Here is a 26838-nt window from a genome sequence, read left to right on the forward strand (position 1 = left end):
GAGTTTTAAAATCAAGTCCATTTACATTCACTCATTTAATTATCCCCACCTGGCCTTTCTGAATAAACAGGACTTTCCATGGGCTGAGTGCTTCCACTCTAGGGAGTTTGAGCACTTTACATTTCAGCTCAGGTTTACACATTTATGGTTGGCACAGCTTCTGCCATTTAGATGCAGAAAATAGAGAGAACTCCTAGAGAAAGAGAGTTTGTTCATTCATTCATTCACTTATTCATTCATTTATCTATTTACTCATTGTTCATTAAGCAGCTATTAACCATATGCTATTTTTTTTTTTATGACAACATCTGTAATATGAGCTCCCAAACCTGTTGCTATGGAGTCCATTCTGACTTGTAGTGAACCTATAGGTCAGAGCAGAACTGCCCCACGGGCTTCCAAGGCTGTAATCCTTACAGAAGCAGACTGCCAGATCTTTCTCCCGTGGAGCAACGGATGGGTTTGAACTGCCAACCTTTTGGTTAGCAGCCAAACACTTAACCACTGCACCACCAGGGCTCCTAATATGAGTTAATATGGTATAATGTTTAAAAATAGGTTAAGAAATAGAGTAGGAAAGCCTCCATTTAAACTCTTTTCCGAATTCTTATTAACTTAAAGTTTTTCACAGTGCTTCTCCTGGCTGGAAAATTCTTTAGTCGATCTGTATTTATGTGATACAGCAGTTCTCTATTTTCTATTCTAGCTTAAAACAAACAAACAAAACCAGAAACAGTTGCCCATTCATTGCGGTTGATGCCAGTGTAGATTGGCCAACAGTCAGCTGACTCCCAGGCAGGTGAGTGAGCCCAAGCAAGATCAGCAGAACCTCTTGGCTGACTACCTGTCTTAGGCAAAGACTCGACAGTCGTCCTGAAACTAATACCTCTTTCCAACTAAAAACTAGGTGTTTAAATATTTCTGTATAAAAGACTCAGTTGAAGGATGCCAGTTCTAGAATCCAGGCTCAGCATGTCCCGTAACCTGTGTGTCTGGCTGCCATGTGTCAGGGAGTGTGTTCTCACCAAGCTTTTGGCAGTTCCAGCTGAGTTCTCTATAGCAGCTCTAAAGGATAGATTCCAGAGCAGGAAATCCTCAATTCACACTCTTGCTCTGCCACTTACTACCTGGGCAACCCTTGGGCAGGTTTCTTAACCTTTCTTAGCCTCACTTTTTTTTTTCTATAAAATAATTCCAGTACCTGCTTCATAGGCTTATTGGTAGATCTAAGGAGAGAGTGTCTGGTAAGCATCTCTCCTGATACTTGAAAAACAGTTGCTGTCAAGTCGATTCTGACACATGGCGCCCCCATGTGTGTCAGAGTAGAACTGTGCTCCATAGGGTTTTCAATGGCTGCTTTTTCAGAAGTAGATCACCAGGCATCTGTGATGGACTCGAACCTCCAACCTTTCAGGTTAACCATTGCACCACCCAGGGACTCCTCCTGATGCCTGGTACCTAATAAATAGTAATGTTATCCGGAACCCATAGGTACTAGGGGCATAGGGATGAACACAGACCCTACATTCAGAAAACTTTCAGTCACCTAGAGCTAGCTCTTAAACAAACAATGGCTTAATTGTGATTCTGGTAACTGCTGTAAAGGAGAAGACGCAACCCTGTAGGAAGGTAAGTCAGGGCAAATAACGTCACCTGAGGGCTGGGGTGGGGGGCTTCCTTGGTAGTAGATGACTCTATGGTTTTTTGAGTCAAAAAACATTTATTTTGACCCAGCATTTCTATTTATAGAAATGTATCCTGAGGAAATAATTACGTATCTTCTTCAGATACGATATGTTGTTAAATTTTAAAAAGCAGATTATGAGATAGCAGGTTGGTGTGACCCATTTTTCTTTAGATGTGCATATGCGTATACAACACCTAGAAAAAAGTCTGAAAGGTTTCATATCAAAATACCGTTATTAATATTTCTGGGTGGTGAGACTCTAGGCAATTTGACTTTCTTATTTGTTTAGCTTTCTGGTTTTTTCCCTCTAATTTTTCTTCAGTGAGTGTGCATGACTTGTGGAGTTAAAAATATATATATTTATCTAGCGATGAAAAATATGATGAAACTGGTGTAAGATAGGGGTGTCAATTGGCCCAAACCTTTTGGAGGGCAATTTGCCATTGTATCAAAGCTTATAAAAATATGGGGCTCATTTGATCCGATCATGGCCTGTCTGGAAACTGGAGTGACTTATATCAAAGTATTAACATCAGTCATCTCTGGGTAGTAGGTCAGAGACTTACTCTGGGGTTTTTTTGTGCTTGTGTGTGTGTGTGTGTGTGTTTACAAGTTTTCAAAAAAGAACATATAGTAAAGAACAGATGTAGTTTTAAAAAGAAGTTAAGGTCTCCTTGTAAGTTCCCATGGTTATCATTTTCTTGTCAAGTAAATGTACTACAAAGCTGCCAAATCCAAACGTGTACGCACTTGTTGCCACCCACACTTAGGCAAGTGATAGGAGCTTGCGTTTGTATTCTTCGTGCAGAAATATTAGTACTTACTTTAAAGACGTGGAGATAGGCTAACATGCAGGAAGTTTTCTTACATCCCAGGACATTCAATCACATAAACAGGAACATTAGCAAAAAATATCCTAGAACATTTCAAAGTCAAATTTGTATGTAAATGGCAGAATGGTTGTGGTGAATATCTGTTAGTATGTCTTCACCTCAAATCCTGGGGCATGATCAATGGAAATTGTGACTACCAGGCACACAGCCTACCTGTGAGGTAACAAGGCCAGTGTCTTCATGAGCCATGCCACACTTAAAAATTCCAGCCATTAATACTCCCTTCTCCATGAGCAGTTTATGTGCGTTTTTCCAGTAGTACTGATAGACATAAAGGTAGGAAGAAGAGTAGAACAAGGTCCCCGTGCCCCGGTCACCCACCTTCCATAGCTTACTACATTTTGCTAACTCACTTCATCTATCCCGACTACCATTTTATTGAAATATTTCAAATAAATCTTAAGATATGGTGTCATTTGACCTGTAAATACATCAAAACTCATCTCTAACTAAAAAACACACTTTTTCATGAGTCAGCATACCATTATCCCACCTATCAAAATTGACCATAATCCTTTAGTAACATCTGATATCCAGACCATATTTTAATTTGCCCAGTTGTCTCAAAATGTCTTTTTACAGTTGGTTGGTTTGAATCAAGGTTCAAACGATGTCCAAGTATGGCATTTGATCATTGTATTTTTATGTTTCTGTCAAAACATTTTTGAAACTTTAGTTATTGAATAGATATCATTGTACCTCTATGTACAAAACAAGAAAATGTGAATTTTTACTTTAGTCATTTTTTTTCTTCTCCTCCTCTTCCTCATTATTATCATCATTATCATTGTTACTTTTAGCTAAACTCTGTTACATAGTTTGATCATCTTATTTATCAGACTCTACCTCTGAATAACCTCTGGCTTTTTCCAAAATGAAATCCACCTCAGTGTCCAAATATTTTTCACCAATCGGGATACTCAAATATGCCTTCAGACAGTGCTGTGGTGTCTCCAGGAGGATTCAGAAGAAGAGTTACAAACCAAGTTTTGGGCAGTGGATCATGGGATGATATTTCTGGGTGTGTGTCATTGGAAAACTCTCTTCCCTTGGTGCAGAAATCAGAGACAACTGTCATCATTATTTCATTTGCATGAGCCGAGTATATAAATGCCTACCTGCTTAACTTACCTGTTTTAACAGGGGCTGTTTGATTGACCACTAAATGCAGTTGGTGTATTTGTTTTCACACAGATAATCGCTTATCAGCCGTATGCGAAATCCGTGGACTGGTGGGCGTATGGCGTCCTATTATACGAAATGCTAGCTGGCCAGGTAATGTTTCTCTGTACTTTTATGTTTGTTTATTGCTGTATAATGTGGCTACTTTAGCTCCATTTGGGCAGTGGTAGCAAGACCTGACAGTGTGGTATAGCTGATGCCGGTCTGACTTCCTGACCCAAGTGAAAAAGGGGAAAATTCCCTCTTGAGAGTAGATTATATTCAGGATGCACAGAAATTATCTTCTACTCATAAAAACCCCAAACTGAAAAACACAACCTGCAGTGTAGACAGTGTACAGTGTAGACAGTGTAGCTCTCACATTACCTACATTATGCACAAAAGTACCCTGCACATTGACGACCACAGTGGCCTCTGGAAGTTTTCACTGTCTCAAAACTGGGTTGCGTTATGGTTCCCTGCAAGTTGCTCTGCAAGAAGATACCCCAACTGTGCCCACGTGTCTAATCAGTGTAATTTTTTAAGGGAGAAGACAGTTTGGTTTGAAGAAGTGTTTTAATAGCTCCTCCTCACCTCCTTCTGTCTCACCCTTGGCAACTCACTGTAATTTCTCAAAAGTCTAGTGAGATTGAACTTCTAGTTAAGGAAAAGCCAAGTAGGTTTCTCTTAGGCATGTGACGTATATCAGATAACTGAGTGCTGCCTAACGTGGTGCTTTTTTGGTCGTGTGATTACTTATATAACACCCTTAATATCTGTACCACCAGGGCAGTCACACTAGCTGCTGTAACAGCAGTTCTCCATAGCTTAACCCCCAACACAGGTTTATTCCACAGTCCTAGCTTTGTCCGTGGTTTATTCCACGGTCACCAGGATGTGGTGGTGAGGGCCAGGACATCCCTGTGGATCCACTGTCCCTGGGGCCTCAGATTCACCCACCAGATTCTCCTTATTCAGCCAGCCAGTGAAGAGAGCGCATGAGGACAGTCGTACGGAATGTTTTAGGGGCGAGGCCTAGAAGTGGCCTATAGCACTCCTACCTGCATTCCATTGGCCACAGCTAGTCACATGGCCCCACTGAGGTGCAAAGAGGGCTGGGAAATCGGTTGTGCCTATGAGTTCAGCAAGGGGAAGCAGATTTGGTGAGCAGAAGCTTGCTGAATTCTGCTGTGGAAAGCTTTTTATAATTCCCAACGCTTAAGCACTAATGCCAAAAAGTTTGATCCTCCATAGCCAAAACCCTTAGTAAGAGGGAATGAAAAAGAAGTGCCCATGTTAAGCCAGAAAGCTACCCCTGAGGAAATCTTTGTTCCTGGAGAAAACTTAACTCATGTTATACCTGTTGACTCATTCATTTATTCACTCAACACATATTTATTGAATGCTTTCTATGTACACGGCTGCAGCAGTAAACAAAACGGACAAAAATCCTTCTTGGAGCTTACAGTCTAGAGAAGGAAAGAGATAATAGTCACATTGGATCAGGAAAATATATGTTAGTGATAAGCTAAGAATAGAAGTAATAAAGCCAGAAAAGAAGATATAAGGAGTTCGAGGAGGGTTGAAATTTTAGGTAGGATGGCCAGGGAGAACCTCACCTTGAAGGTGATGTTGAGTCAAGACCACAAGGAAGCAAAGGAATGACCATGTGGGTACCTGGGGGAAGAGCATTCCAGGTAAAGGGAACAGCAAGGGCAAAGGCCCTGAGGTGGGAACGTGCTGGCCATGTTTAAGAAATGGAGAGAAAAGGACGATGAGAATGGTTGCACAACTTAAAGAATGTAATCAATGTCACTGAATCGTATATGTAGAAATTGTTGAATTGGTGTATGTTCTGCTGGGTATATTCTTAACAACAACAAAAATAAATAAATTTAAAAAAAAGAAATACAGAAGAAGCTGCCAGTGTGACTAGAATAGAGTGAGCTAGAGAGGGAACAGGAGGTGATAAGGTCAGAGAGGAAGGAGGTGCACTGGGTCACGTGGGCATGGAGGGAGGTCCATTGGCTGTTGTGTCGGGATGAGAAGCCACCTTCCCTGTATACCTCTTTCATTATGTCTTATATCTTTTAGACACTAAAAGATATAGAGCACTAGTCAGTATTTGGTCATTAGTTCTCAATGGTTTTAAGACTTGACTGGCATCTGCAACGTAGCATATTATTTATTTAGTGCCCCCCCCCCCATAAAAACAGTTCTCTTAGAGCAAACACATCGGTGTATGAGCATGGAAAAGCAGGCTATGTGAAACCACTGCCAGCGAGACAGGAGCTGGAAAATCACAAGTTCCTGGAGTCACTTCCCCTTCTATAGAATTTTGATGATAAAATTTGACTCTGAATCATTGCCTGCCTGGGAGCCATGCTGTTCATGCAGGCACAAAAAGCCAAGTTCCCTTCCTCAGCTGCACTTGAGTGTTCAACTCCTGAGTCCAGAAAACAAACCCTGCTTTCATTAAGAGTCACATTTGCATATGCCAACAAATGAAATTAGTTGGGTGGAAACATAGGATCAGTTTCCAGGGGCATTTAACAAGAGATAAAATGAGTTGATTTTATTGGCAAGCAGGAGACTAGAATTTCAGAACACTGAGCTGCAGTACAGTCCTCCTGTCTCCCTCTTCCCACCTCCCTTCCTCTCCAAGCCTTCCTGGAGCTTCATTCCCTCAGGGATAGCATAGGGACTGTTCTACTTGCACAGGGGAATCCCTTTTCGAGTGTATTTTGGAGTCTTGCCTCCTTCAGGAGTCCCTGGTTGGTGCAGATGGCTAAGTGCACAGCTACTAACCAAAAGGTTGACAGTTCAATTCCATCCAGAGATGCCATGGCGAAAGGCCTAGCAATCTACTTCCAAAAGATCGGCCACTGAAAACCCCATGGAGCACAGTTCTACTCTGGAACACATGGGGTTGCCCTGAGTCAAAATCGACTTGATGGCAACTGGTTGATCGGTTGGTTGGTTTGGTTGGTTTTGCTTGGTTGGCCTTCCGTATCAGTCATTTGCAGACTGACGGATGTCCAGGCCTGACTTGAAGAACGTTTCCTTACCTGACTCGGCCCCCCACGGAGCACTCTGGACTCAGGTTCTTCACCTTCCAATGGTTCAGTAACATCCTGGCATGTTTTCGGTATTTCCCAACCTGCTCCTGGGAGTCATTTAGCCTGGCTTCTATGTACCCCTTGAAGTTTTCATAATCCCTATTGAAAGTGGCAATAATCTTCAAAAATGACACCTTAAAGACACCCCACATTCCGTGCAGCAGCGGGAACAGATAACAACAGCCTTTATGCCTCTAACTCTTCGTAGCGTTTGCCACAAACACAGCGTTTTCATTCAGACCCTCAACTTCTTTGTCTCTGACTCCCCGGTGCAAATATAAACATATTCCTGGGCTGTGACTCAGCCCAGAAAGAATAATCAAGGCTTCAAGGGTATTATCCACGGCCCTTCCACGCTGCCTGCCGGGGCTGCAGAGAACCAGCAAAGGGAAGAGATGTTGTTATTGAAAAGTAAGATTAATTACAGAGTTGTTGAGAGAGTTGTGATCTAAATTCATCCTCTTTAATCACAGAGGGCTGAAGATGAACAGAAAAAAAAAATTCATTGCCATTTTCCTCTCATTTGCTTTGGGGCAGTTAAGTATAAACAGCCTGAATCTTTATTCAATTCCTGGATTGCTTGACAAATGTGATTACTTTTGGGGCAGGAATAGTCTTTACCCAGCACTCTAATGAGCAGATTGCTGCTTGGAGTGTTCACTGGCACTCACCATAAAGGGGCCAGCCCTCCCCTCTTTATGTCCTTTTCTGCCGGGGTTATTTGTGCTTTGTCTTCATTCCTGATGAATCCGTAATGGGCACTTTACCCCAGAGCTTCAGCCTTAATCATCCTTGGATGCTCTTATATCCCCCACCCCAGGCCATCCGTCATCTGCAAATAAACCTCCCAGGGCCCCAAGGACTACTTAGTATTTAAGTGATTTAGGGTTCATTTTGTAAAGTCTGAGCCATCGCCCTTCATTGGTCTGCTTAAAACTCACAAATTACCTACTGTTAAGAGGGGCCATGCCCAGTTCAAAACTGTTTACACTAAGCCAAGACTTTTGCTAAGAGGTAGCTTAGCTTGGAACATTGAGTCCAGATTTGTCGACATTTAAAAATCAGCATGGATGTGGGTGAAAGGGGAGAGAGAAGCGGTCAAAAATGGTCACGTACTTAGTATCTCCGCAACACATTACCCCTCATTGTCCTCAGGTGGGTCACTGGCATTACAGGGAAAGGAAATGAATATAATTGTAAGTTTGCACTATTGACCTGCATTCAACTCCAAGGCCTGAGAGCAAGCAATTACCTGTAAGAAGGCTCCAGGGGTGACCTGGAGATACTTAACAGGGGCTATTAAAATGTTCACATTCTTGGGCTACAGAATCTCACACCTGGGAAATTATTCTTAGGAATTAATTCAGAGAAGAAAAATATGACACACACTGAGGTGTTTATAGCAGCATTGGTTATTAGAGGACTGTGCCCATGGACAAATGAACGAGTCTGTAGTGATGTGCCCCCTCACAGGCATTCACCTCTCAAAGAGAAGACTGTGGCTAAAGAAAAAAACACAGAACTCCAAATTATGCAGCATAATCTAGAAGTAACATGAAGAGCCTCAGAGTCTACATAAAAACGGTGCTTTTGAGTTTAGGTTATGTGGAAGCTACTTTTGAGGGCTTCTCCTCTCCTAATCATTTTGATTTTAATAATCTAAATGATTAATCATTTGAATTTATAATCAGGCTCCAAGGAGGTTTTCTGAATGTGATGGTCATTACTGCCGTCCATCAAGTATTTCTAGTTTTCTTCCTGCTTGGCACATGGTGGATGTGAATTGTACTTCTTGGCTCACTTAGGGTTGGGTGGGCCATGTGACTAGTTCTGGCCACTGAGATCTGAGTGGAGGTGCTCAAGGGAGGAGCACTTAAGGGGTGGTGCAAGACACCCCAGGACTCTTGTTCCACCTCTGGCTCAGCAAGACCAAGATGGCGGCTGCTCTGTCAGCACAGGTCCCTGAGTGACTCCAATGAGCAGAGCCATCTGCTTACCCACAGTGGGCATGGAGTGCAACCAAAAAATAAAATGTGTTATCTTAAGCTTTGGAGATGTTCTAGGTTGTTGCCATAGCAGGATCCAGCTTACCCTTACTGACACATGAAGGCACAGGGAAGATGTCAGTAGTCTGCATCTTTGCAACAGAGGAGACAGAATAGGGAGAAGTACAGCATTTGATCTGACGGCATTCCAAAGGTGGGAGGAGGACCTTAACTACTCCTCTACCTTTTGCCAAAGCACAGTCCTGCTTTGCCTCCTTCGATGTCATCTTCAACCAGACAGGTAGTTCCGGGAGCAATAGGCCTGAAGCTGTGAGGAAGGCCAACCTGATCACTATCAATCCAAATTAAGGCCAAGAAATGTTGCCAGGTTTTTAGTCTAGAAATCAGTTGCTCTCCCTACACAATGACAAGAAACATCTCAGGCCACTGGGACTGCTCTCCCTCTGTATTTTCAGAACTCACTGCTATATATGGTACAGCATATGAATCAGCCTTTTAAAGCTTACCAAAACAATCTTCCCCCACATTCAAGTCCTCTTTATGTGCTGGGTAGACCAGCAGCTGAGCATCTCCCACTCACCCTACAGGAGCATCCCCAGGGGTTCTCCTTCCCTAACTACCAGGGCAGGGTTGGGGAACCGGCATTGCTCATAACAGTTTAGAGCCCAGGCTCCAAAGTCAGAATGCCTGGGTTGGAGTCCTGGTTCTTCCACACCCCAGCTCTGTAACCGTGGTCAGAGCACTTAGCAGAACCTCAGTGATCTCAGCTGTAAAATGAGATTAATGATGTCTTCCTCATAAGATTGCTTTGAGGGTTAAAGGAGAAATGCCTGCAAAGTACTCTGTGCAGTCCCTGGCACACAGAAAACCAAAAACCAAACAAACCCACTGCCATCAAGTCAATTCTGACTCATAGTGACCCTATAGGACAGAGTAGAACTGCCCCATAGAGTTTCCAAGGAGCACCTGGTGGATTTGAACTGCTGACCTTTTGGTTAGCAACTGAGCTCGTAAACATTGCACCACGAGGACTCCCTGAGAAATAAATATTGCTCTTACTTCTCCCATCACTGTTACTGCTGTTCTCTCCCAAATGTCCACTGTCTTAGTCATCTCTTGCTGCCATAACAGAAATACCACAAGTGGATGGCTTTAACAAAGAGAAATTTATTTTCTCTCAGTCTAGTAAGTTACAAGTCCAAATTCAGGGCGTCAGCTCCAGGGGAAGGCTTTCTCTCTGTCGACTCTGGAAGAGGGTCCTTGTCCTCAGTCCTCCCCTGGCCAAGGAGCTTCTCAGGTGCAGGGACCCCATGTCCAAAGGACACGCTCTGCTCCTAGTGCTGCTTTCTTGGTGGTATGAGGCCCCAATTCTCTGTTAACTTCTCTTTCCTTTTATCTCTTGAGAGATAAACGGTGGTACAGGGCACACCCCAGGGAAACTCCCTTTATGTTGGATCAGGGAGGTGACCTGGGTAAGGGTGGTGTTACAGTCCCACCCTAATCCTTCTAACCATAGGCAAAGGTTATGATTTATAACACACAGGGAAATTTCAAAATGGAGGGCAACCACACATGGCTTAACCAGACTGATACATTTTTGGGGCGGGGACATAATTTAATCCATGACACCCACCATTCTCTTTTATCTAGCAATATAGATTCATGGTGGGTGATGACAAAACTTGAGGGGTTAGGGGAATGTCTGCTGCCTGATATGTGGTGGCAGGGAAGGCTTCTACCCCCAATCCAAGAATGTAACACAGAGTGAAATCTTGAGGCTGTACCATAAGGGCAGTTGGTCTTCTGGCTTTTGTGATAACTTGGTATTCTTATTGCAGCATAAGATTCTTCCAACCCCAGAGTGTAATGATTCCCATTGGGTTAAACAGCTTTCTTTATGCAGAACTTCTCAAAGCCTTTAAAATGTATATATATTACTGCAGATCTCCAGAGGGGGCTACAGGGGAAAAACTCTGACCTAGGAATATCCTGTAGAATTAATGTTCCAAGGAGTACTCTCTGAGGTATGTTTGGATCCAGATGTCCTGCCTTCAGTAGGGACATAGGAGGGCTTTGTGGTAAAGGTCCTCCTTTGACCCACAGCCCACAGGATCTATCCCTGATACAGCAGTTTCCATTTCAGAAATTAGCCTGTATGGGGACAGCTTACATGGGAAAAGCTGGTTCCCATGTCATGAGACGGCTCAACAGGTGGTAGGCCAACATCTTCCATGGAATGTTCCCCCAAACAATTGCTTGTCTTCCATGTTAGAGTGGGGGAAAGGCTGCAGCTGCATTGACCTAACCATCTACAAATGAGAAGGATCTTCTGGCTGCCTGGACGAGAAAGATTCTTGGAGAAAGTTTGCCTGACTTTCTCTTTGGAGAAAGTTTCTCTTAGGCCTTTGGCTTGAATTCTTACTGCTATTCCTGCTACTAATACTTGAGCATCACCAGAGGGGTGGCTTAGTCCCTCTGTGCCTTTGTCACTACTCAACAAAGTGAACCCCATATGGCCAGCTTCACAGGTGTATGGCCTATACAGTCAAATGGGGATCCCTGCGTACTTGGTTGAATGCTTTTTTGTTGCCATCTTGAAGTTCTGAACAATTCTGGAACAAGGAACCCCGCATTTCCATTTTGCACTGGCACCTGCAAATCATGTAGCTGGTCCTGCTTAGAGGTCCTAATGGGCCACCTTGTGAGGGTTCAGTTGGTTCTCCAGGGCCAGCACCTCTGTCCTGCTCACTGCCAGGGCCCATTCGCATTGTAGAGCACATACACATTGTGGGTCAGAGTGACTGGGCCCCCCGGCATGTGCAATTCACTGCTCTGAGCAGAAACCACCCCCACATTTGTTTTAGTTATGAACATCTCCTCTGCTAAAACTCAGCAGATGGATGGATCGCTTATTAGGGAAATGAGATGGTTTGTGGATATCAGTGTAATAGGTGTTCTGAAGAGGTAGGTCGTACAATTTAAGGGCAGAGAAAATATGGCAGGATGGGCAGCAGAACTGACCTGCACTATAGCTCTTGGCTGGTGCAAGCTCACCCACCCCCAGCATGTCCTGCTCTGCCCTCTGTAGATGGAAAGTGAGACATGTCTGCTGCAGAGACAGGGGACCATCAGCAGACCTGCCTTGTGGGCATCACAGGGCGCCATGTCCCTGCTATGCATGGAAGCTCACCATGGCAGGCGGTTTCTGCTCCCTTGGAGCAGTTCTCAGGCTGGCTGATTTCAGTTCTCCTTGCCCACCTGCATACTTCCACCACATCAAGCACTCTTCATACCAGGCACTCATAGCCAGAAAAGAAACCTATCTATTTATATTTCTATGCAAAACAAAAATTTTAAGTGGCACCACCTCATGTTCTCGCATACCTGGTCCCAAGGTAATGTTCTTTATAGACTTGGCATCTTTCCTTCAGGTGAATGTGGTACCATGCCCAGTGTCTTAGTCATTAGTGCTGCTGTAGCAGAAATACCACAACAGCAGGTTATCCTCTCACAGTCTAGAAGGCTAGAAGTCTGAATTTAGGGTGCCAGCTCCAGGAGAATGCTTTCTGTCTCTGTCAGCTCTGTTCCTTGTCATCAATCTTCCCCTGCTCTAGGAGCTTCTCAGCGCAGGGACCCTGGGTCCAAAGGACGTGCGTGCTTCTGGCTCTTCTTGCTTATAAAATAAAAGGTGATGCAGGTCACACCCCAAGGAAACTCCCTTTACATCAGATCAGGGCTGTGACCTGAGTAAGGATGTTGCATCTCACCCTAATTCTCTTTAACGTAACCTAATTTTGCCTCATTAAAATCATAGAGGTTAGAATTTACAACACATAGGATAATCACATCAGGTCACAAAATGGTGGACAGCCACACAATACTGGGAATCATGGCCTAGCCAAGTTGACACATATTTCTGGGGGACACAATACAATCCATAATACTCAGCTCCTAGTCAGGGTTGGGGTTGGGGTGGAGGAATAAGGTTGGGTCTCGGGACATCAGATGAACAGTTTGGGACAATTTGTGAATGGTGGATGGGGTTGGAATCTACTTGGTTCGACTATCTTACTTAGGGTTGTGTTTGATAATAAGGGATACTCTATTGACTACTGCACAGTTGTCTTTGACCTATGGTATATTTTAAGTTTAAGGCAAACAATGTCACTCTCCAAACTCTAACCATGTCAGCCAACGTGACCATGACTTCTCTTTTCCATGAGAAGGAAGAGGATTCTACCCAAGATCTGACCCCTGGCTAGCCTTTTTCACCCTAGCCATTAACCCATTGCCATTGAGTCAATTCCGACTCATAGCAACCCTATAGGACAGAATAGAACTGCCCCATAGGGTTTCCAAATCTGTAATCTTTGTGGAAGCGAACTGCCACATCTTTCTCCCTTAGAATGGCTGGTGGGCTCAAACTGCCAAACTTTTCAGTTAGCAACCAAGCGCTTAACCACTACACCACCAGGTTAGATAAGCCAAAAGCAAACATTCAAAAGGCTTCCCGTAAACTCTCCCAATCCCATGCGCCTCTGGCCAGAATGACAGTCCAACAGATCCCTGCAGTCTGGATTCAAGACCTGTAGGTGGAAGAAGCTCGAAGGGGCATCCAGAGCTCAACCTTTCCTCCTAGAGGGTTCTAGAAGCCCCTCTGGGCCAATGCCTTTTCCTGAACAGCACTAACAGTACCATTAAATGCCTGTCACTGGGCACCTAGTGGGTACAATGCAAGATAGCAGGTGCCTTACGTACTCACCAGAAACACCATTTTAAAAACTGGAAAACTGCCTTTTAAGGAGGAAATCATTTGCCTATGGATATCCAGCAAGGAAAGCAGCACGTCTAGAATTCTGGTCCAGATCCACCTGACTTTAAAGCCATGACATATACACACACGCACGCATGCACGCACGCACGCACACACGCACGCACACAGCTCCACAGTGTCCCATGCCTCCATCTCTAAGTATTGGAATTATAAACCCAGGAGAAAAGGACAAGGCAGGTGTCAAGTGGAAGCTAAGCTCCCATTACCTGCCACCATTAGGCAACAATGGTCTTCTCTGTAGAAATGCAGGCCCACCACAGAGCAGCTCCTTGTTCTGTCAGAAGGACCCTGGCTGGATTCCTGGGCTGGAGAAATCCTCTTTGCCCATGTTCTGAAGTCCTCTTCACCCCATATTCAAAATTCAGAGGCATTAGCATTCTCCACCCTGCTCCACCTTCTGGACACAAAGCCATCTGTAACCTAATGTGGTCGTAAATGGATTTTTAGCACATAGTTAGAAGATTAATGGATTAATCATAATTTATTTGTAAATCATTAAAAGCATTACTCAGCAACATTTCCCCTAAAGATTATGTTGGGCTGCCCAGGGCAAGATAATTAAAGGGACAGAGGAAAGATGAAAAACACACAACCACCAACCTAATTAAAGATAATCAAATAAACCTATAAATTAACAGCTAACTCTTCAGCCCGAGGTGTGCGGAGAAACTGGGTGTGTTTCTTGATGTTGATTTGGGTCTTCCAGTGCCTGTTAATGAATTACTCTGCCTAAATTTTCTTCTATCTTGCTCTTTTCTGGAACAGCCTCCCTTTGATGGCGAAGATGAAGATGAACTCTTTCAGTCTATAATGGAGCATAACGTGTCCTATCCAAAATCCTTGTCCAAGGAGGCCGTTTCCATCTGCAAAGGAGTAAGTACATTTGGATTCCTCTTTTTGATTATGGACCAAGGGGGTGAACAGGGTGAAGATATGTTCCCTACACTTAAAAGAAAGATGGCAGAAATACCACAAACTCATGCCGCCCACTGCTTCTGAACCACTGAGAGCTAGAGCGTGTTGATGGGATGTACGGGGAGATACAAAGATCTGGTCAGTGGGTTCAAATCCCAGTCCTTCCTGTAGACCTGGAGAAAACCAGTTTCCATCAAGTCGACTCCAGCCCATGGAGACCGCACACGTGTCAGAGTAGAACCATGCTTCATGGGGTTTTCAGTGGCTGATTTTCAGAAGTAGATCGCCAGGCTTTTCTTCCAAGGTGCCTCTGGATTCCAGCCACCAGCCTTTTGGTTAGTAGCTGAGCACTTAACCATTTGCAACACCCAGGGACTCCAGTCCTACAGTTGTTGTTGTTATTAGGTGCCATCAAGATGATTTTGACTCATAGTGCCCCCTGTGACAGAGTAGAGCTGCCCTATAGGGTTTTTTAGGCTGTAATCTTCATTGGAGCAGATCACTAGGTCTTTCTCTGATGGAGCCGCTGAGTGGGTTTGAACCACCAACCTTCTGGTTAGCAGTCAACAGTTTAACCATTTGTGCCATTAATTCTACAGTAGGCATGTTGACATTAACTAGTCATCTTTCTTGTAACAGTGTTTTTCCAGTGCATGCATCTTTGATTAATAATATTTTGGCCCAGGTGGTAAGTAGACACATGAAGCTTTTAGCCTCTTTCCGGACTGTGATACCTTGAAAACACAATTTCTAGGGCTTGCCCTTTTATCAGATATACATATGGAATGGCAGCTCAAAAATAGTGTAAAAAGATGCCTGTGTACATTCTTACATGTTTGGGCATGGGTCCAGGTTGCTTCCCTGCTTCATGACAATCCCTATGGAAAGGTCCGTACTTGTCAATGCCACATCCATGACTTGGCTTAACTCTGTATGAGCCACTGAGACAGACGCTTCCCAGGAGTCCGTGCACAGTCAGGGCAGAGGTTGAGCCAGGCGGAAGAAAGGCATTGCCTTCTGGGAAGCCGCTACCGTCCAGCGTTCTCTTTCTCTCCTCTTACTTTCTAGCTGATGACCAAACACCCCGCCAAGCGGCTGGGCTGTGGGCCTGAGGGTGAGAGGGATGTAAGAGAGCATGCCTTCTTCCGGAGAATCGACTGGGAGAAACTGGAGAACCGGGAGATCCAGCCGCCGTTCAAGCCCAAAGTGGTGAGTCGGCACAGAAGCCCATTTCCTGAGCCCCATTTCTCCAAGCCTGGAGGGGTCCCACCTACTCTTTTCCTGGAGTGAGAGAGCTGGTGACCCCTGGTCTCTGCTAGGTGAAGACACCAGCCTTGTCCTCAGTTCTGTGGTCTTAGCCATCAGACTTTCTGCTGACTTCGGAGAGTCAGAACAGGAAGCCAGAGGAGGGGACCTGTATACTGCTCTCCCCCCAGTACAGCTGCTACAGAGCATACCCCAAAACGATTAGAGGTCTTTGGGGTTCTACTTTGTGGACTGGCAGGCCCAGTGGAGCTGTATTTCTTTGTCTGGAAGCCTGGAGGGACTCAGGCTTCGTGTCTGTCTCCAGCTTTGCTGAATTCCCCTGGCACCAATGGTAGCTCGGAAGCATAAACTAAATCTCAGCCCGCTCATAGGCAGGCCCGGGACACAATCCCCATGCCGGTCACTGCCCTCAATGGAAATGAATATAGTTGTGTCTGCCGCCATTTCTAACATTGCCATATTTATTCCAACTCTTTCTATGTGATTCCCATCATTTTCATACATTTAACAAACACTGTGCCAGGCACTGTTCTCAGTGCTTTGCAAATCCTACAAATATTAATTCACTGAGTCCTCACAACAACCCTGTGAGATGGGTACTGTTGTCCCTAGTTTACAGTTTAGAGAACTGAGGCACAGAGAGGCTGAGTAACTTGACCAAGGACACACAGCGGGGAAAGGGAGGTGGAACCAGGATTCGAACCCCAGCTGTCGGGCTCTGGAGTCTGTGTCCTTACCTGGTGCACTGTTCTCCTTCTTGATGGTAGTCAGTTGGCAGGTTGCTGGCAGTCAGTGTCTGCCTTTCTTGAGGTTTACATCTGTAGAGGTAAACCGAGACTCATTAAGACATCACCCTCCTGGTTCACATGACCTGCCACTTCGCTGTGCACCGAGGGAGCCTGCTTTGCCCTGTATCCCATTCCTAAGGTGCAGGCGGTTCCCTTCCTTTCAGCTCCACAATTGTCTCTGTCAACATTGGCTAGTTGCCAGCAAGATCTCTGCTCCCAAGACTGCAAAGAGAGCTGCTCTATCCCCCAATCAGTTCCAGAATCATCCATCATGTTGGTTCGCCCCCGATCTGTCTCCTCTGACAGGTCACCACCATGAGCAGACGGCAGGGGCATTCCTGGGTCTCCGGAGCTGCCTGCCTGGGCAGCACACAGCCTTATTCATGGAGCAGCAATGTTCCCATCAAACATGTTCATGTGCCCTCTGCTCCAAGAATAAAACTGCTGCTGGTGCACCCACTTGATTTTATTATTCCAAGATATTTCTAGCACAAACTGAGGAAAAACTAAAATTAATTGGGTCAGTTGACTTCCCCCTGAGTCATCATTTCAAGCAGGGCCCTATATACCTGCCACCCCCACCTTTTCTTTAGTCAGGCCAGGGTGCTAATTTCTGAGGCTTTCGTGTGATCCCTGCTTTCAAGTTATAAGCCAGGGGAGCTAGTCTAAGGGGGAGTGGGGGCAGAGCAATAAATGATGCTGTGGACGGTCTCAAGGAAAATTCTATTAGGGATTTTCTTTTTTCTCTTTCACCTTTTCTACTTATTTAGCCACCTTAAATTAGAAGATGAAAGGTTTGCAATAGTGTCTTAAACATGGCTTAGTTTCTTTATAGGAACAGTGTAGAGACACAGCCCTGAGCCTGCTTAAAGGGTCACACAAAATGTATTTCCTTGTCAGTCATTTACCAGAGGAAATGAGTTGTAGCAAAGTTGGCCTTAAAACAAATCTTCTTTTCCTCTTGATTTGATTCCCACCTTATTTTCAGAAAAAATTGTGTATTTGCAGAGTCTCCCACTTTCTATGGATTCTGTGGCTCTAAACTCATATGTAGGGACAACAAGAGGGTTACTCTGCTCCAGCAGCACCAAGTGTAAGTACTTCCCTGTGGGCCATTAAAATCACCGGTGGCAAAGTCACACCCGCAAGGCAGTTGAGCTATGAGCAGTGTTTGTTAATTTATTTACTTCTGGAGTGCTGCTGGCTGCTGGTTTGTTTTGTTTTGTTTCTGACTGAGTGCTGGTTAAAATGACAAGAAAGAATAAACTGCCTCTGGCTGTGAAGAAATAGCCCATGAGCTCACAGGCAGAGAGTTAGGAGTAGTAGACCCAGGCCCTGAAATGGAAAGTTTCTCGTTACTTAAGATACAGCTATTTGTTTCTATTTGTCTGGAGTGAAAAAGAAAGAAGGAAACTCAAGAATCAGAGAAGGAACTGGACTACAGGACAATTCATCTCCAGGAACCACTGCCTCCTGCACCTTGAGACCAGAAGAACTAGATGGTACCCAGCCATCACTACAGAACTTTCTGATCAGGGATACACTAGATGGAGTCTGATAGAAAGTAATACAAATGGAGAACAGAACTTCAAATTCTTAAAGAATCCGGGCTTACTGTACCCATCGAGACTGGAGGTGCCTTAGCTGCGTTCTCTAGAGAAGCAAAACCAGTAAAGCATATAAATATACAGACAGATTTATATCAAGGAAATGGCTTACACAGTTGTAGAAACTGGAACGTCCCAAGTCCATGGGGCAGGATGGAGGCCTCTCCTGATTCACGCAGCTGGTGAACCCAAGACTGACAGGTCAGACAGCAAGGCATTTGCTCACAGGCTGTGGAAAATGATGAATCCCAAGATTGGCAGGTAAGCTGCTAGCTCCAGTCCAAGAACCAGAGGTCAGATGAACAGGACCCAGCTGCAGGATCCAGAGTGAGCAAAAGCTCATGAACCTTGCCAGAAAGTTCACTTATATTGATGGCAGGTCACACCCTCAAGGAAACTCCCTTCCAACATATTGGCTGCTTACAACAGATCCCATCATGGAGGTGATCATGTTATATCAGATCTCATCATGGAGGTAATCACATTATAAAAAAAAAAAACTACATCGTAACTGCCAAACCACTGAGAATCATGGCACAGCAAGTTGACACACAGCCTTAATGATCACAGGAAGAATCCCAAGATTATTTATTCCCTGAGATACCCTTTAAACTTTGAATTGAAACTATCCCCTGAAATCATCTTTAAACTAAATAGGAGTTTAACTTAAAAAAAAAAAAAAAAGAATGTCCCTTTGAGTACTGCACACTTTTAAAAATTTGTCAGAGACCAAATGGACAGCAATTACTCTAAAGCATAGATGAGAAGTTTGGGGGGCTGTGAAACTAAGTTAATGGGAGTGAAACAACTAGTATAGAAATAATGAGAATGTTGACACAATGTGAAAAACATAACCAATGTCACTGAACATTATGTGTAGAAATTGTTAAATGGGAATGGATTTTGTTGTGTATATTTTCACCAAAAATACAATAAAATTAAAAAAAAAAAAAAAAGGTTTATCACAAAAGTCAGGCCTGGTGAGAGCTTCAGCCAGAAGGAAGGGAAAGACTTGGTCTGTTCACAGCAAGATCTATCTCTCAGGCAAAGGCCCAAGTTCTGCTGGAGAACCTGTACACAAAAGAGGAAGAAGAGAGAAAAATGGACAAATGGACAGAAGACTGGACACTGGGTGGGAGTAGGGAAGGGGGAACAACGGCGAACATTAGAAGCAAAAAGATATGACTGTTGGTCTTCACTCATCCACAGCAAAAGAGACGGAAGGAAACTAAAGATTCAAAAGAGGAAACTAGTCTACAGGATTAATAGCCTACATGAACCACAGCCTCATCTACCCTGAGACCAGAAGAACTAGACGGTGCCCAGCTACCCTAGCAACCATTCTGACCAGGGCCACAACAGGTGATCCTGATAGAGTGGGAGAAAAATGTAGAGTAGAACCTCAAACTCTTAAGAATCCATACTTATTGGACCAGTTGAGAATAGAGAACTCCCTGAGAGTATTGCCCTGTGATACCCTTTAAACCTTAAACCAAAACTAGCCCCTGAGGTCATCTTTTAGCTAAATAACAGATTGGTTCACAAAATTAAGAATACCACCTGTGAATACTGTGCTTTTTTAAAAAAAATCAGCTATATGAGACCAAACGGTCAACAATTATAAGGCAAGGGGACAGGGAGACTAGATTAAAGGATATGAAACAACCAGAATGGAGATAATGAAAATGTTCACACATTGTAAAGAATGTAACCAATGCCCCTGAACAATTTGTGTAGAAATTTTTGAATGGGAATCTAAATTGCTGTGTAAACCTTCACCAAAAACATATATATAAAAGATTATAAGCAAGCAGCCACGGGAGTGAGCAGCAGATATTTTGTTGAAAAGCCAGAGAGCTGAGGACAGAGATAAATGGGGGAAGTTCTGATGCCTCGGAGGGCAGCAAAGAGCCTCTTGCAAGTTCAACTCCTCAGCCCCTCTGCCATGCTGGTGCCTGGCAGCAGAGTGGGCCATTTCCTCTCAAACAAGGGGACATTTCATGAAAGGGCACATAGGGCATCCTACTGTCATGGTGCTGTGCTGGAGCTGACAGGCCACAGGCCAAGAATGGTACCAGCACTTGACAAGGACATTCACAACAGAAGAAAGCAACGGAAGTCAGATGCAGTCGAGGCTTCAAAATACACCACGGTTAACACACACAGCAGGAGCATGCAGGCTGTGTATAAAAATTGTTCTAGGATGTGGTTTCCCAACTTTCTCAGTGGAAAAGTGGAGTTCCATGATCCAGAGTTAATTAAAAGTCAGAAAGTTTACAGATAAAATAGAGCTGTGTTTCCTTCTACAGGCAGTTTTGTCATTTCAAAGAGAGAAGCAGCAATACAAGCCGAGCTATGGCTGCTGAAAAAACAATCAAGCAAACCTACTGCTGCTGAGAGTTTTATTTAATGTTTTCAGTGAACCTGTTTCTGAAAGGAGTCTCTTGGAACAGTTTTATAGAGCTGGCTGACCAAACTTGTCCGCCTGGGTGAAGTTTGCTCAGTGCTTTTTCGGCAAGTGCTGGTGGACCTGTTTGCCTGGATTTATTAGACTAAGTACAGGTAGCTGTGCTCACACGCAGTCACACCACTGGCTCCTAGATTAAGTACAGGTAGCTGTGCTCACATGCAGTCACACCACTGGCTCCTAGATTAAGTACAGGTAGCTGTGCTCACACGCAGTCACACCACTGGCTCCCAGGAAATCAAACCTTTGGAGGTTGTGAAATACCATCAGTAGGACTTCACTGAACATACCATGGACTTCCAAAAGACAGAACAAATCAGTCTTAGAAGAAGTTCAACCAGAATGCTCCTTAGAAGCGAGGATGGCAAGACTTTGGCTTGCTTACATTGGATACATCATCAGGAAAGACCAGTTGCTGGAAATGGGCAGGAAAAACAAGGGAGACCATCAATGAGGTGGATTGACACAATAGCCACAGCCATAGACTCAAACATACCAATGATCATGAAAATGGTACAGGACTCGGCAGCATTTTGTTCTGTTATACGTAAGGTCACCGTGAGTTGCAGCCCACTCGACAGCGGTTAACAACAAGACTTCAAGTGCCTACAGTTAGCTGCCGGATGCCTCTGGAGATCAAGCTTGAACTTGAAGGAACGGGTCCATCATCTCTGTTCTACTTTTTGAGTCTCCAATGAAAGATTATTCCAGAGTCACTGACTTCCCCAAGGAGAGTAGAAGTATGCTACTCCTGCACAGCCACAGAGCTTACGTGGAGGAATTGGTTTCACCTTTGTGTACTCTTTTTCTCTTCCTTCCTGCCAAATTGACATCACCGAATTTAGCCTTTAGACCACCAAGCCAGTTGCTGTTGTGTTGATTCCAACGTGTATCGACTCCGTGTGTGCAGAGTAGAACTGGTCTGTAGGGTTTTCAAGGCCATGACCTTTCAGAAGCAGATCACCAGGCCTGTCTCCCATGGCACTTCTGGGTGGGTTCCAACCACTTAACCGTTGGCACCACCCAGGGTTCCTAACGTTTAGACCACAGGGCCATGAAATTGTGAAATCCCATTGCAGAGACATTTCATGATGCAGTTGACCCAGCAGGAGACCCCACACAGGACTTTCCCTTTCATGGTGACGTTAGAATCAGGACCTGCAGTGCAGCGTTGGCCTGGATTCTGTTTAAGGTCATATACAAAGGAGAGAATAGAGAGGAGAGTGACCAGCATCAGGGTGCAGGACCGTGGCCGTCTCCCCTGACGGTGCTCATCTCCCAGGCTCAGAAGTGAAAGTAGTGAGGGAGGCACTTTCAAGAGCCTGGAGCAGCCCATGGTGGAAGGGTCCAGTCCTGAGGAGCTGTGACTGTCCCCGAAGGGCCGCTGTGTATAATTGCGAAGATGAGGCCGATTTTCTAGGTGAGGCATTTGCTTGGAAGTGAGAGCCTTTCGTTTACTGATTTATTTTGTTCAAACAGAAACAAAAACCAAACAAGTCTATTACACTGGCATGAAGATAAGACAGCCACCTAACTCCCTTGTCTTTGTGAGAAAAGCTCAAAGCAAGCCAGTTTCCATGATCTCGTCAAGAAAACACAGAGGATCTCTGCAGTCAGTGCCGTTGGCCCCGAGCTCCACAGACACTACGGAGTCAATGCTGCATTTTGCGGATGTTCTTAACAATCAACCTGAGTCATCAAAAAAGAGCCTCATTTATGTCCAGAAGAGCCCATGTGAGAAGATACGTGTTTTGCTTTTTTAAGTTTATAACGGATGTCACCTCCAAAAAGATCCATCTTCCATTGTGGTTGTTGGGTGCTGTTGATTCCAACTCACAGCGACCGTATATGACAGAGTAAAACTGTCCCATAGGGTTTCCTAGGCTGTAATCTACATAGGAGCAGATCGCCAGGTCCTTCTCCCACAGAGCAGCTGGTGTGTTCAAACCGCGCACCTTTCAGTTAGCAGCCAAACGCTTAACCATCGCACCACCGGGGCTCCTTAATCTTCCATTATTCAGGGAGAACCTGGAGCATCCAGCCTGCCTGCAGGGCTGTACCAGCTAAGGAGGAGGTGCTGTGTGAAAGGAGGACTACAGCCAGCCTACTCAGCCCAGCAACCTGCAAACTCAGGACAAAATTAAGCTTTCATTCTTCCTTGACCGAAAAATAAAAGGCCCAATTTTCATCTCTGTGGCGTGCCCTCAGAGACACGAACAGGAATTCAAAATTCTGATCCAATGCCACTTTGAGTTTTATAGGCTTTATCCTGATTTATTATTCATGTGAATAAAATGCCCTTCACATTTCCGCTCATCCTGCCAGGGGTGAGTAATAGTTTATACAAGTACTAGAAGTGTAAAGTTAATTGATTTTCCTTATTCTCTATACTCCCACCAAGGAACAGGATAGTTAGTTCATAAGCAAGCCTAAAACATTCACTGTACTTATTAGAAAGAGAGAGAAATTAATGTAGAGTGTTAACACCAAAAAATATATCCCAGAGTACTTTGGAAATAGGCCAGCTAGCTGTTATAGGTAGCTTTTCTTAGGAAATTGCTGTAGTTATTATAACAAAAAGAAATCAGGGAAAAAAAAAAAAGCTATTATCAGGACAATGTCGTCCTTGCAGTCACAGTGAAAGAGAATAAGAGCACTGAAAGTAAGAGCAGGTGCTTTACAAGAAGATGCAATCAGGGTTAACTGTCCACTCACTGGAAATCCTTTATTCAATAGTGCCATTAGCTTGTTTAGAGAGCTTGATGATACTCTAATGATCAAAGTCGGTGCAGTGCTCATTAAAAAAAAAAAAGGTTTTTATTTTGAAATAACTTTTAATTTCATACTTAGAAAAGGGTTGCATAAAGAATTCCTGTATATATTCCTTTATATAGTCTATATAAAGAATTCCCATATATCCTTTACCCAGATTCCCAAAATGTTAAAATTTTACCATGTTTGCTTCATTATTCATTCCTTCTCTACATGCAGGGGCGGATTATCCAATAAGCAAGGTAAGCACAGTGCTTACCTTGCTTACCAGATCATCTGTAGTGAACAATTTCACATTTTTTTCACCACATCAAAGATTCTGCTTCTAGGTATGGCTGGCATCTGTCTCTCTCCCAACCCGACAGCACCTTCCTACAGAATCAAAGCCTGTTTTCAAATTTATAGTCCCTGACAGGGGCGGATGACCCAGTAAGCAAGGTAAACATGGGCTGATTTGTGCGTACTTAGCTGTAGTGAACAATTTCTCATGTTTTTCACCACATCAAAGCCTGTGTTTGTCAGCAAACTCATCAGTACAACCAGCCTCCTTTGGAGGAGGCTTGACCCTTTCTGAGCTAATGCTCTAAGGCAGTAGGTGAGACCAAACCAAAAAACAAACCCATTGCCATCCAGTCAATTCCGACTCAGAGCAGAACTGCCCCACAGAGTTTCCAAGGAGCCCCTGGTGGATTAGAACTACCAACCTTTTGGTTAGCAGCCATAGCTCTTAACCACTACGCCACCAGGGTTCCTAGGAATTAAGACGGTGCTATTTAATTTTGTCTGAGAAACCAAAGCCTGCCTCCAATCTCTGGCCACAGGTGATGTTTTCAGGAGTGAAAAACCAAAGATGCATTGCCATCGAATCAATTCCGACTCATAGCCACCCTGTAGGAGAGAGCAGAACTGCCCCATGGGGTTTCCAAGGCTGTCATCTTTAAGGAGGCAGACTGCCACATCTTTCTCCCATGGAGCAGCTTTTGGTTAGCAGCTGAGCACTTAACCTCTGCACCACCAGGGCTTCTTTGTAGGAGTGAAGCAGGTCTCAATCACTGTTTCAAAAATTACTGTAAAAGTGCTGTCTGCTTGTGGTGAAATAGACAGTTAAGCAGTAGAAAAAAAAAAAAAAAGCAGTAGAGAAGGGTCTAAAATAAAATGATCATATCTCTACCTTCCCGACTCCCAGTCCCAGTATTCACTGTCTGTTCTGTAACCTTCCAGAAAGCTGTGTGCATGTATAAGCATACACATAAATGAAGTTGTACCCTGCATTCTGTTTTGCACCTTGCATCTTTCAGGTAACGATGTATCTCGGAGGTTTTTCCATTTCAGCTCATGTGGGTTTATGGCATTCTTTACACAGCCATTCCCAACTCTTGAGTTCCAAGGCCAAGAACTGACTGTTCTCCAAATACTCTCCTCTGTCCGTTCTTATTCTCCAGACTTTCTGTACCAAAATGCACTGGCTTCAGTGGGCATCCAGGTCTTCGGTGAGCACATTTCCAGAACCTTGGGTGACTAAATGAGCAAACTAACTTCACTCTTTAACCCTTAACCGTGTGTCCTTGCTTGAGTTGGTCATGCATGGAAGACCATTCCCTGAGCATGCTGATCTTCTTAAAGAGGGCAGCTCCTCGGCTACCTCCCAATGGCCAGACACCCTACTGGAAAGTTCTATAGTGTGGACATTACCCCCCCCCCCAGCAGTCCTAAAGCAGAATGTTCTAGCTTATTTCTGCTGTTGGTTATTTAACTTAAATGAGGGCAGTGTACAACCCTGAGTCAGCTGTCTGCAGACTTCAGTGATATTAGTACTTCCGCACTCTACTAGACCACGGCGCGGTGTGAAGGTCAACCCTCAAAACTAGGACTTGAGATCCAAGTAACAGCTCTCCTAGAAGACAAAGCTCACCATGCTGTATCCAATAACTGTGAGACTTTCCCACCTTTATATGTTTCTGTTCTCATTTCTTTTGCCACACGCCTTTACTATTTATTTGTCCTGTGCTCTTCTTGCTCTTGGGGTTTGGTTTGGTTTTGCTTTCTAATGGCAGTGTTTTTGAACTGCTCATACCCCCCCTAACTTCCATACCAGTGACTGTAGGGTTATATTCTGCATGACAGACACATCGAGGACAAGGTCAGGATTGAGACCCAAACACGTATTGTTCATTCTCGGTGGCCCCTCGCAGGTAAGACCCATAGCCGAGAAGCCAACTTCTGCAGGGCAGACTCACGCCCTGCCCGACAGCCACCACGGGGAGTGTACCATTTGCCACATAGGCTCTGGGTAAGAAGGCAGTGCCAATCCCAAATCCCACCTGGAGTCGTGACTCTCCCTTCAGGTTCAGCATCATCCATGCTCTGTAACATGTTTATCCACCGTGCCTGATTTCTCTGTGGTTCATTTTGTTAATTGATGTTTTTACTAAATGGGGTAAGAATGTCAAGAACAACAAAGGAGTTAATTCCTGAATCCAGAGATGAAGAAGGGGGGTAGATTATGAATAGCATCCATTCATCCCTCAAATATTAATCCTGTGCCTTTTACATGCCAGGCACTTGCTGTAAATGCTGTACCTTGTGTCTGCATCACGCCTTGTCTTTTAAAAGGGTCTCACACACATTCACTCACTTGATCCCCACAACGGCATTAGAAGGTGGCTATTCACGTTCCCATTTTACAGATGTGAAAACTGAGACCAAAAGAGATGCAGCGAGTTACCAAAGCTATACTCTGGGGCTTTGACCTCCAGTCTGGTCCTTCCCCTGCCATGCCCTCCGTTTCCCCTCAGGTAACACTACCCTGTGAATACAGACCTTGTCTGGTCTCAAGGGAACACCAGAGGAACTCCTCTGGGCTCGTGCACTGGCCCAGCCTGGTTTGGGCCACCTCTTCCTACTTCCTCCATCTTTGTTGCACACATGTGGTGTGTCACATCCCAGGTGGCAAAAGCCTCACTTGGTAAAGGGTGTGGGTGGCCATTGGAGGTAGATAGTGCACATCTAGCCAAGGGGTTTTGTTCAAAAGAAGCAAGTGCTGCTTTTAGCTGCTGCGTGTTATGAGGCAGCCTAAAACTCAGAGTCCATGGATAACCCAGACCTGCCTGTTGTTACAGACTGCCCTCAAGGGCAGCCTGCCCTTCAAGCATCTCTGGTAATTTCCTGCTTCACCCCTGCAGAACGTTGGGAGGATGCCTGCAACCAGGCTAGCTTCATTTTTCACTCTCTCAATCACTCATTCACTTGTTCATCCATTAATTCACAGGTACCACTCACTAGATGCCCCTTAAACCTTTTAGTCTCAGTGCCTCTTCTTGCTC

At 44.5% G+C, this 26838-nt stretch overlaps 1 protein-coding gene across 2 annotated transcripts in view; it reads left to right on the forward strand.

The window, feature by feature from the left end:
* Window positions 1–26838, forward strand: part of PRKCA (protein kinase C alpha) — a 490096-nt gene that overhangs the window by 457423 nt on the left and 5835 nt on the right. The window contains exons 14-17 of one of the 2 annotated variants that reach the window (XM_023556975.2): window positions 3775–3855; window positions 14466–14573; window positions 15684–15824; window positions 22223–24561. In XM_023556975.2, coding sequence (XP_023412743.1) covers window positions 3775–3855; window positions 14466–14573; window positions 15684–15824; window positions 22223–22258 — 366 coding nt within the window. In that variant the 3' untranslated portion in view covers window positions 22259–24561. Of the gene's footprint in view, window positions 1–3774; window positions 3856–14465; window positions 14574–15683; window positions 15825–22222; window positions 24562–26838 lie in introns of those variants that run through there. The other variant, XM_003417295.4, reaches the window with a different exon arrangement.

The sequence above is a fragment of the Loxodonta africana genome, chromosome 18, assembly GCF_030014295.1.
Source record: "Loxodonta africana isolate mLoxAfr1 chromosome 18, mLoxAfr1.hap2, whole genome shotgun sequence".
Lineage (NCBI taxonomy): Eukaryota > Metazoa > Chordata > Mammalia > Proboscidea > Elephantidae > Loxodonta > Loxodonta africana.